This window comes from Mustela erminea, chromosome 9 (assembly GCF_009829155.1).
Source record: "Mustela erminea isolate mMusErm1 chromosome 9, mMusErm1.Pri, whole genome shotgun sequence".
NCBI lineage: Eukaryota > Metazoa > Chordata > Mammalia > Carnivora > Mustelidae > Mustela > Mustela erminea.
This window is the reverse complement of record NC_045622.1, coordinates 68646976-68658996: the sequence shown is the minus strand read 5'-3', so window position 1 is coordinate 68658996 and position 12021 is coordinate 68646976. Positions and strand designations below refer to the sequence as shown.

The 12021-nt window shown below is 46.8% G+C and overlaps 1 protein-coding gene across 1 annotated transcript in view; it reads right to left on the bottom strand.

Moving 5' to 3' along the window:
- Positions 1–863: 863 nt before the first annotated feature.
- Positions 864–12021, bottom strand: part of SPON1 (spondin 1) — a 256283-nt gene continuing 245125 nt past the window's right edge. Inside the window, exons 12-16 of the mRNA XM_032359337.1 lie at positions 8583–8753; positions 8329–8496; positions 7423–7587; positions 5286–5549; positions 864–3396 (exon numbers count right to left, since the gene is read on the bottom strand). Of these exons, the coding sequence (XP_032215228.1) occupies positions 3233–3396; positions 5286–5549; positions 7423–7587; positions 8329–8496; positions 8583–8753 (932 nt within the window). The 3' untranslated portion in view covers positions 864–3232. The remainder of the gene's footprint in view (positions 3397–5285; positions 5550–7422; positions 7588–8328; positions 8497–8582; positions 8754–12021) is intronic.

Genomic DNA, 12021 nt, shown 5'->3' with positions numbered 1-12021 from the left:
TCTCAGGATGAGAACTGGCTTAACCGGGGAGACGAGGTGGAGAAGTCCTCTAGTATGAGCCAGTCTGTGTCAGAGCCCGAGCCAGAAAACGGGAATTACCTGGCTTCCGCTCTCATGGCTCGTCAGGACCACAGCAGTGGTTTGAATGTGGGTTCCCTGTGCTCAGCCATGGCAGGACTCCGTGCCTCTCTTCCCCATTGAGTGTATAAAACTTTCCAAACCCACAGGGATCTAAAGCAGGGATGCTGTTATTTAAATCTGACGTTTTTGTACAGATCTTTTGCTCACAGATTTCAGAGGATTCAAATTGAAGAATTATCTTCATGCTCATTAGCATTCAGTTGCTATTTATAGTTTTACAGCATCTCCTTTTCAAAAGAGACTAATTTATTTCACTCTTTCTCCCTACTTTGGGCGATATGAAGAATGACATCAATCACTGTATTGTTAAAATTAATAGCACCAAATAACCAAAGAGTGGGATGAATGTGTCTTCCTTGATTCTGTGTTGTAATTAGGGATTAAACATGTATGTTTACTCTTACTTGGACAGTAGTGTCTATTTCTTAAGGGTGTATTTAACTCGGGGTGGGGGGGAAAGGGACCTACTGTCCTGGTACACTGTAATATTTAGCTCCTTTAATCTCTTGCCTGAAACATGTGGGCTGTTGTTAGGTCACAGAGATGATTTGATATAGAGAATTATTGTGTATTGACATTTTAGCCACAGATTTGGCCTGGACTAAGTTTCTGGAGAATTGTAGTCTTGTGAGCATATGTAAGAAGTATACAGACTTCTGAGTATGCCTAAGACATGTTTAATACACAAAGTTTAAATTGTAAGCATAGCACGATATCTTTAATTTTTTTTCAGTTCTGGGTCTGAAGAAGCCCAGGCTTTATTCTCTTTTGTTACAACAGATTTCCTTCAATTAATGCAGTGGCAAGGAAGGTGGCAGGTGAGTGACCCATTGTCTGCTTGGGGAATAGATCTCTAAACTTACTGTCCTTTTAAAATGTGAATGTAAATTGGGTTACAGCTGGTTTGTCATTGATGATATATACAACTGTAGCTCCCCTTTATGTGGCGGTTCTCACTGGGTGTCTTATGAGCAGTTTATTATCTCTTGTAACATTTCATTGTTGTAGTAAAAAAAAGTCTTTATTTCCAAAAGGATTGGTTAGCCAGGAAAACTATAAACTACCTAACCCAAGACTTTGGTAAGAAAGAGATTTGATGCTTCTTATAAATTCCCCCTTGCAAAAGAAATAACACTTACGTAACAAGAAACAGGTTACCCATTATCAGCCATTAAACAGTTACCTGGTTTTAAGTCTCCACAATTAGGATTTAAAATGTATCCTAGAGAGACCTGATAAGAACACTAGATACTAGGGTGGCTTGTCCTTAGACTTACATAAGAATCACTGATATGCAGAACTTTGATTTTTGTGAGTTAAAAATAAGTATGCCAGGCATAATGTTGCACAAGTGAGCAGATTCTGTATCGAGACTTTCTGTCCAAATTAAATCTCTTATTTCTTTATATTATGCTCCTTTGTGGGGCAAGATAATTCATTTAAAGATTACGAAGTTAATACTGGAAACAACTCAAAGTTCCAGAAGACTCTGGGATGTGGTAATAATGGTCCCTCTCCAACGAGGGAGCAAAAATCATGCTGAATATGAATCAGTGGGCTAACTGAAAAAGGCCCAACCTTCTGTATCGTTCCAATTTTAGTATATGTGCTGCCGAAGCAAGCACAGGCCCAACCTTCTGAACACTTAATAGTTTAAAAACACGAAGACAGACCCAAATGAGTTTTTTATTGAAGATTCAGGGCTATATCATATATATGTGGTGTTTGGAAATATCCTGATGTGTTTAATGCAAATTCTTAAAGTACTGTACTCGAGACACTGAAAGCATCTCATCCATGATACATATTTGGACTAAGCGTAATGATAAACCTGCAACAGAAATGAAAGTTTTAACAATAAACGAATGAGTAAAAACGGCTGCTGTACTCAGCTCAGTAAAAATGTCTTCTTACACGAATTGTTGATAGTGAGAATCCCTGAATTTGATGCTTATGCGTGCTCAGAAGGGGAAAACCATGGCCTTGGAGGACCAGAGCCCTGGTGTGGAAAGCCCAGGTAAAGTTTGGCTTTCCCCAGATTTTCCTACCCAGCCCAATTCTGTACTCTTCCTTTCTCCCTCGATTTCTGTCTTGCTTGGTCTCTGAAATACTTTTTCTTTCTACATCTAAAACTTTAGGCTTAAAACAAACTCTTCAAAGTATAGATAGTATTTCTGTTCAAACAGTGGCTTGGTGGGATGGGGGCAGACACTGTTAACTAAAAAAAAAAGCCAGGTGTGTGTCCGAAGATATTAAAAGCTCAGGCTGGGGACTGCTAGGGAGGCCAGTTTTGCTGCCTTGTTTCTAGTAAGGATGAGGTCAGAAGGTTTAGAAGGCTGGCTTTCTGGAGAATTGTAACACACAGAAGAAGAAAGCTAGGGAAAAATCCTTTCTAGACTTAGTACCTTTTACTTCAGGTGTAATTACTGGCGAGCTTACATTCCAGTAAAGCAGCCGTCATTTTCCTTTCTCGGGGATATCAGGAGCCAACATTAGAAGGGGAGATAAATGTATTCAGAACTTCAGAATTTCTGGAAGAAAAGCCACCCTCTATCAGTGCTCTTCATGTCTACCAGCTGTTTTCCCCACGAGGAGACTCAGCAAAGGACTTAACACTAAATGAAAGGACACGGGCAGACAAGAGGTTCCTACATGAGCAAGCAGGCTGAGGGAAAGGAGGAGAGGCATTTGTGCTCTCCGTCTCAGCAGGACAGCTTCCTCCCTGCTGTACCCCGAGACTGAGATCTGGGAGTCCCTTCCAGCCCCAGCTGCCTCCCTGTGGAGGAGGCCAGGCTTCTGTGTGCCCCCCAGGTGGGACACATTTCTGTCTAGGACAGGGGGGCTGGCACTTCTCACTTCTGTGCTGGAGGAGGGCCAGTTGGGGAGGAGGGTGCCCCACGCAGCCTGTGCCTACCAAGCTGTGGACAGAAAGGATGGCCCCGGCCTCCACAAGACTACTGGGCGAACCAGACTGCAGAAATGAACACTAGCAGATACAATTTAAATTGCCTTAAACAACAAGCAGACAGACACTCCAGCCGTTGGTGACTGTACGAATCCAGGGTGCGGCCCTGGACCACTGACACCCTGGCTAACAAGGGTGCACATTGCACGCTCTGATCTCCTTCTTGTCCTTGCAGCTGCTAAACTGGGAGCTTTTGAACCTCTTCTTGACGGTCATGTAGCGTTCCTGGATGCCGCCGCCACACAGTTTAGTGCATTCCGACCAGGCTGTCCACGGGCGCATCCTGCAGCCTGGAAGCACGGGAAAGCCCAGTTAGGGCAGCAGACATCTGGAGACCCCCCCCCTGCCCCCCGCCCAAATGCTGAACTCCAGTACACAGCTGTCAGGCTGAAGGGTCTAGGCTTCCCTGCTCTTGAATGAAATGATAGGTTGAGTTCAACAATGGCTCGAATCCTTATTAGGGAACTTCTGCCCCTCTGACAGCCAGCCAGAAATGACCGATCCTGCTTTGTAGCATTTCATCAAGGGCAGGAGTCCGCATCTCCACCTCCAGAATCTAGGCTGGGCTGTAGGATTTGTTTTGGCCAATGGGACAGGAGCAAACAGGGCTTGGAAAAAAGCTGCTGGGAACACTTCTACCACCATGTAAGCGAGCTGGCTAAACTACTGGAGAGGCCATGTGGAGAGGCTCCAGCCAGCCCTGTGGAGGCCCCAGAAGTGCAGGTGAGGCCGGTCTACACCTTCCAGCTCTATTGAGCCTCCAGCTGACTGGAGCTTCATGGGTCTCACCAAGACCACAGAAGATCGTCTGGCTAAGCCACCCCAAGTCCCTGGCCCAAGAATCACAGTAGTGATTATTTTGGGGCGGCTTGTGGCTGCAGTTAACCACTTTCTCCTAATGCTTTGCTCCCCATGTACTTGGCCTCCTATAAACTCAGGTATAATTTCTTATTGCCTCTACACAGGTAAATATGGCTGCCTTAAAGAAAACTTCCCTGGGGCACCTGGTCAGTTAAGTGTCTGACTCTTCATTTCAGCCTAGGTCATGATCTCCGGGTCATGAGACGGAGTCCTGTGTCGGGCTCTGGGCTCATGGGGCTTCGGCTTGAGCCGCTCTCTGTGCTGCACCCCCACCTTCCCACTTGCTCTTGCGTGTGCTCTTTCTCTCTCTCTCTCAAACAAAAACCCTCTTCCCTGACTCCCAGAGGTTATGTTAGATCTTTTGGAAAAAATGTTTCCATGGCCCTCTATGTTACTCTTGTATAACCAAGCACGGTTATGATTATCCATCCAATACTGTGCTAAGTTTCATGGAGAAGACCATGGCACAGCGCCTGCTTGACACATAGTTGGGCTTAATGAACGTCTGTTGAGTGACTGACTGACTATACTATCCAACAGACACCACTCGCATACATGCACGGCTCCTTAACAGAAAGGAAGGGAACTATCAGGGAGCGTTTCATGATCTGCATTTTTCTTTTTGTCCTAGCTGGAGGTAAAATGTCTTAAAGAGGAGAAAAAGTGTTAACTTGAGCTGTGCCTTTTGAAATAGAAACTCCATACCCATTAACCTTTAACTTTACATGGTACCTTCCTCACCCACTCCAGGGAATCTAAACACCATCAGTTGTCTGTACCCAGGACTGAACCATGAGTCTTTCCAACTCAGTATCTCATCTGATTGCTAATGATACTGCAGTCCTTGCCTGTGGACCAGCTTATTCAACAGTGAAGCCCCAGGCTGGCTTTTTTTTTCTTTTTCTTTTTTTCAAATGCTGGGGTAGGGGACACATTTTCCTGAGCTACAAATAGAACTAGCCTTTGTGCCTGTGTTTGCCACATCCAGACCACTCAACGCAGGTCTGTTAAAGTCCCTCTTGTGTAAAACTGCCTGCAGAATCAAGTCTTAAATCCTCAGCGGGCCACTGGACTTTTTATGATCTGGTCCCCCCCCCTTCCCTATCCCCCCCAGCCTGTTTTCCTGCCTCTTCCCTTGGGCTCTGCTCCACTGCCTCTGTTTCATCGACTGTTTCGTGCTCTTCGGCACTTCTCTGCCTTTGCAAGTACTCTTCCTGCTGCCTGGGATGCAAGCCCCTGTCAGTTTTTCAAGACCCACTCGCCATTTCCCCTGCTTCGACAGCGCCCTGAACTCCAGCCTCCTGTTCAGGAGCAATACCTGGGAACGGCTCGCCCTCGGACTCCTCCCGCAGCTGCTCACTCCTCCGGCTCTCTCGGGCCTCCCTCCAGCGCAGCTTCTGGATGGAAGGATTTTTCAGGCATTTCCGGACGCGGCACTTTTTTCGCTGTACAGTCTCTGGGCAGGGCGCACCTCCAAACTGAGGCTCCATGTGGATCATCCGGGTTCGAATCATGTGGCCTTTCCCACAGGACTTGTTACATTCTGACCATTGGGACCACTCGGTGAGCTCGCAGTCGATGGCTGGCAAGACACAGAGGGGCATGAGTGTAGCTCACTCCCGCCTAAAACACAAGGCCACTTAACACCTTACTTTGAACATCTCAATCCAAGCCTGTGAGAAATGCAAAGAAGGTGCTGATAAAACAGACTCCTAGAAGTGGACTGACTTCCTCCAGCCTGTGAGGTTGGTAAGCAGCAGAGGCAGGCTTGGTGCCCAGGTCTTAATCAACATGCTGTGCCGACAGGACAAAATGCTTTGGGGGGAACTTGGGAGATATGTTCAGAGCCTCTTGCCCTGCCCTATATCTGGAGTATTGTCAAATTAGCCTCTAGTGGCATAGAATGGCCTCTCATGGTCCCAGGGACTTGATTTTCTCAGGGAAAGCACAGCTCACTGGTGTGGTCTTGCACAGCTAGACCCCGAAGGACCAGAAACCAAGGCCATCGTGACTTTTGCTGTAGGACCGTATAGCTTGTCTTGTTAGACATCATCTGTGCAAAAAACATAGGAGCCAGAATTGGGGAATTCAGTAGAGAAGAGGAGTGAGAACAAGTGGTGTCTTGTGGTTTATCAGGGTTACAGGCTCTAGCAAATTTACTAAGGATCTCACAGATGTAGGGGGGAAAACCCAACAGTTGGATTCTCACAGAGGAGGCCTAGAATTCTGGACTTCTCACTGGCTTTGCAGAGGACAGATCCAGGCTGGATCTAGGAAGAACTCATTTCGGTCAGTAGTTTTGGGCCTTTATCCCTGGGAGCTCAGGCAGCTTTCTTATCTGTAAAATGTGGATAATGGTATTTTCCCCATTAGGTTGTGAGGATTAGGTGAAGTAATACTTCCAGCCCGGTTTCTGGGGCACAGTAAATGTTCGTCTTTCTTCTCCATTCAGTGAACCCTGTGACTATATGGTTACAGGGGTAGCTATCTTGGTCAGGAGTTCGGGAACCCCAGCTCTGGTGAGCTGGGTTGAATACAGGTCATTCTTAGTTGTTAAAAGCCACAGGCTCAGTTAGTTTAATGGTCTGGGTGTTCTCCACCCATGACCAAGTCTGGCTGGAACAGCACAGGACCTGTAATGTGGAACATGAGGCCTATGCTTGTCAAATCTAGTGCTTGACACGTTGTGGCAGTTATGTGGTTTAATTCACAGAGCAACCTAGGAAGTGTGTCCCGCTGTTTTACAGATGAGGAACAGGGATGCTAAGTCATCTGCTGAAGGTTGTACAACCTGTAAAGGGACAAAGCTGGGACTTGAACCCAGGCAGGCAACCTGAGTAGTAACAAGGAAGACAGAGCAAGAAAAACCAAGTGTGTTTCAGAGGAAGCCAGAAAACAGATCTTAGCAAGTGTGTTTGACTTTCTACCTCCTAAAAGTGAAATGGGCTCTCTCTCCTTGGAGGTTAGTACCTGCGAAATATAGCTCATCACAAGGGTAGGGATTGGGGGAGTTGGGGTCAGGCATCGAGTCTTTCATGGCTTGTCTTGGCAAGGCTGCAAACGTATAGGAGTCACTGATTTAATGTCCACCCTCTGGTCATGGGTAAATGGTCCCAGGGAGAAGGAAGAGAAGTAAAAAACATGGAAAACTCATGGATCAGATAGTTCTTAGGGTTTTGGGGTAGGTGGGGAGACAGGCCCTATGTGATAAGGCATCTTGAGCCTGTGCTAAGTGTTCAGCGTGTAGTTTGGGTGTTTTATAGCCGGTAGTGGGATCCCCTCTTGCTGCTGAGGAGACTGAGAGTTCAACAGCTTTGCTAACAGAGACCCAAAGCCCATGCTCTTTCTCCCCAGCAGACAGCTGTACTACAGGACCTGGCAGGACGACCCCCACCCAGCGCTGGGTAACAGGAAAGCGGGGTGGGGTGGGGGGCATCAGGAGCCCCAGGACTTACGGCATTCGGGCAACATGCACTTTTCCACCTGCTCCAGCTCCTCATTGCAGTCCCCGAGTTCGGCCAGAGACTTGAGCATCCGCTGGCGGGTCCGCATGCCCTTCCCACAGGTCACGCTGCAGTCACTCCACTCAGACCACGGGGACAGCAAGCAGGGGATGGTATCTAGGCCAAGAGCCAGGTTTGCCCCTGAGAACAGGCTCCTTTTACCTTCTCTGCTCTCCTTGTCCCCCCATCCCCAGTCCCCCACTTTGGCCCCTGGAGTCTAGTGAAAGGGACTGATGGTTTCAGATGCCCCAAGGGACCCCACTCAGCAGGAATTGGCTCAGCAGAATCTTGTCACTCCTGCATCTCCCCTGGGGGGTCAGGACAGCAGAAGTAACTCCATAATATGAATACCCAAATCCCCGCCTGAAATACCACCCAATCCTTAAGAACCATGCAATAAAGTTTTGGATACTTGCTAAAATCTTTGAATGTCCGGATGCTTGTGTGCCTATGTATGCTTGTGTACGGATGTGTGGGCCTGTGCATATTTTTGCATAAAGCTGGGGTTGTAATGGTTTATGAGGCCAGACAAGGCCAATGCAGAACAAGAGTGGGGGGACCTATGACCTGTGGACTGAATGTCCCGCCTGAAAGTTCTTATTCCACCCCTCTCCCACAACCAAGGTACTCTGGGGTCCTACACAACATAGCTGCAGGTGGATGCTTTCCAGAGGCCACCAGTTTGCCATCTCAGCATTGCTCCCAGTGTTCCTCAAGGGAGGCCCCTCTCTTTGGGTCCGCTTGATGGACAGAGGACCCTGTTTTCTCCCAGCACCACCCAGCCTCCAGTCTTGCTGCTGGGGAGGTAGTAAGGGTGCTGGGATCCTCCACACCACTCCCAGCCCCACACCCACTCACGACATTCGGGCATCATGCACTTCTCCAACTGGGATGTCTCAGCCTTGCACATGGAGCCGTCCGCCGGGCTCATCTTGACCATGCGGTGCCGCTTCTTCATTCCCATCCCGCAGGTGGCGCTGCACTCATCCCACTCGCCCCACTCGGTCATCAGGCAGCTGCTGGGAGCTGGGAGGCCAGCCCTGTTGCCATGGTGTCTGCTGCCTCGGCCATCGCCCTCCCCCTCCCCACACTCCCTGGGCGACCCTACTCACAGCATTCCTCGTTGACTGTGCACTTCTCTGTCTCCTCGGTGGGCAGCGTGCACACAGAGCCGTCCTCAGGGAACTGCTTCACATACCTCTCCCGGGACCGCATGCCCATGCCGCAGGAGATGCTGCAGGGTGACCAGGTGATCCACTCGGACATGGTGCAGGTGGAGCCGTCTGCAACACACGAGTGGACGCTACGGGCCTGTGCGCCCAGCTGCCCGGGACAGGGAGCCGGAAGCAACTGGCCAGCTTTCCTGTCGCCTGTTCTTGCCTCTTCTGTCCAAGACTAATTCACCATATAATCATGGGTTTGTTTTTGAGTTTTCTGTCCTGTTCTGCTAATCTATAGGTCTATTTTTGCGCTAGTACATGGTCTTAAGGGGAAATACACAGTGTCTTCAATAAATGGTGTTGGGAAAGTTGGACAGCTACATGCAAAACAAGGGCATTGAACACTTACCTTACACCATGCACAAACTCAGAATGCATAAGGGACCTAAATGTGAGACCTGAGAGCACAAAATCCTAGAAGGGAACACAGGCAGTAGTTCCTGATAATCGCTATAGCAACATTTTTCTTGATAGGTCTCCTGAGGCAAGAATTAAAAGCAAAAGTAAACTATTGGGATTACATCAAAATAGAAACTTCTGCACAGCAAAGGAAACAACAAAATAAAAAGGCAGTTTATAGAATGGGAGAAAATATTTGCAAATGACCTCTCTGATAAAAGGTTACTATCCAAAATATATAAATAACCTAAAAAACTCAACACCCCCAAATAATCCAGTTAGCAAATGGGCAGAAGACATGAACAGACATGTCTCCAAAGATGAGCAACAGATAGCCAACAGACACATGAAGAGATGCCCGACATCACTCATCAGGGAAATGCAAATCACAACTACAATGAGCTATTAATCTCACGCCTGTCAGAATGGCTAAAATAACAAATATAAGCAGCAAGTGTTGGCAAGGATGTGGAGGAACAGGGAAGCCTCATGGACTGTTGGTGGGATTGCAAACTGGTGTAGCTACTGTGGAAGACAGTATAGAGGCTCCTGAAAAAGAACGATCCTGGGGCGCCTGGGTGGCTCAGCAGGTTAAGCCTCTGCCTTCGGCTCAGGTCATGATCTCCGGGTCCTGGGATCGAGCCCCGCATCGGGCTTTCTGCTCAGCAGAGAGCCTGCTTCCCCCTCTCTCTCTGCCTGCTGCTCTGATTGTGATCTCTCTCTCCCTCTGTCAAATAAATTAAAAAAAAAAAAAAAAAGAACAATCGTATGATCCAGTAATCATACTACTGGGTATTTACCCAAATTAGAAAAAAACACTTAATTTGAAAGGATATGTGCACTCCTATATGAATTGTAGTGTTTACAGTAGCCAAATTCTGGAAGCAACTCATGTGTCCATCACTTGGTGAATGGATGAAGAAGATGTGGGATATGTATTTAATGGAATATTTTTCAGCTATAAGAATGGAACCTTGCCAGTTGCAGCAACACGGATGGAAGTGGGGAGGTGAATGCCAGACAAAATAAGTCAGACAAATGCCAGAGGATTTCCCTTAATGTGGAATTTCAGAAACAAAAATAAAGGAAAAAAGAAGTCTTACTTGGTTTGTTTCTTAACTATGGAGAAACTGACAGTCACCAGAGGGGAAGGGGACAGGGACAGGTGAAATAGGTGAAGGGGACTAAGAGTACAGTTATCACAATGAACACTGTGTAACGTACAGAATTACTGAATCACTGTCTTGTACACCTGAAACTAATATAACACTGTGTGTTAAATATCCTGGAATTAAACCTAAAAAAATGAAACGGGATAGCTACTCAAGGGAAGTCAGGCAGTTGAGGATGGACAGGAACTGAAAAGGTATACATCTTGAAACCAGTTGTTCTCCAAGAAGGCATGCCTTCCAGGTACATAGGGACACTTAGGATCCGCGGAGATCTGAAAGCTGCCTGGATGGGGAAAGGAATGTTTTATTGTACATAAAGTAAAATTTAAGATAAGTCATAATCTAAAGTTACATGGCTGCATGGTCTAGGATTATCCTACATCTAAGACCATTAAATAAAATGAAAAATTCACTTCCTCTGTCACGAACTACATTTTAAGTACACAGTAGCCATGTGTGATGAGTGGCTACTATTTTGGCCAGTATAGATACAGAACTTGCCCATCACAGAAACTTCTACAGGACAGTGCTGGAAAGATATTAATATATATTCTGAGATACAGGGTAAGCTCTTTTGCTCCAAGGAATCAGAGATTTTTTTTTAAGTTGTTGTCTAAAGCTACCAGTTCCCAGTCTAGAAAAATTAATAAGAATTTGGTTACTGAGGGTGAAGATTGTGACTGGCCTTTGGACACAGGGACCTGAGAATGGACACGGGATGGATTTATACCCAAACAGTTGATTCTACTCAGTGACCCCAGACCACGCACTGCCTCCACGGAGGCTGATTATAATGGGGGAATAAATGGTGGGGGGGGGCGGGGGAGGGCTTGTCTATGTGTGCTAGAGAAGGGGACATAACCAGTCTGCTGTGTTGATATCTTGGGCATATATGGCTTTGCTCCCATCACTAGGTGTTAGCAAAGGCCTTGATCATATAGTAGACACTCTGGAAGTTGGTGGAAAAGATCATGAAAGCTCTCAGCATGGCTTGGTAGTCCTGTTTCCAAGTAGTGGTGGGGGTGCCACTCCTGGTGGAAACAGGTGAGCGGGTGGATGTGCATGTGTGTCTGCCTGCTTAGTTCTTAAAAAAAAAAAAAAAAAAAAAAAAAGCAATGAAGTATTTCATCTGTCCATTTATTCCTGTCAATAAAGATTTACTGAATGCTCTGGATGCTTCATGGTATGCTCTTAAGTTAAAAAGATGTGTAAGAGCTGGATTGTGTTCCATTTTAGAAAGAGATGGGCACAATAATTCCAGGTATGGAAAGCAGGACAACAAAGGTAAGCCCAGGGAACTGAGCAGAGAGGGGGAAAAATGTACTCCTTCTTGGAGTATGGGAGAAGATTTCACACAAAAGGACACATCTGAGTATACTTTTGTTGGGTAAAGGGTATCAGCACTTAAGGTGACAGGAAAGCTTTCGCAAACACCTCTGTATAGAGAGTGCATGTACGTGGTAGTAGGAGAAGCTAGAAAGGATTGAGTGTGAGTCCAGCCTGCCCATGTCCGTGACTGTCACTTGCACCTGGGTGATGCCTAGGCATGGTTATTTAACCTACGGATAGTGCCAGTGGTGTGTGTAGTCACGAAATCCCCATTGGAACCACACATTAGACCCAGAGACAAGGATAACGAAACGCAACACACACTACCAATGAGAACATTATGTTCCAGTGTAATAATGGTTAAGGGAACAGGGCTCTACAAGCCACAGTTCAGGCTTTCCAGAACCTGATAAGAAAGATGTTACTCCAGG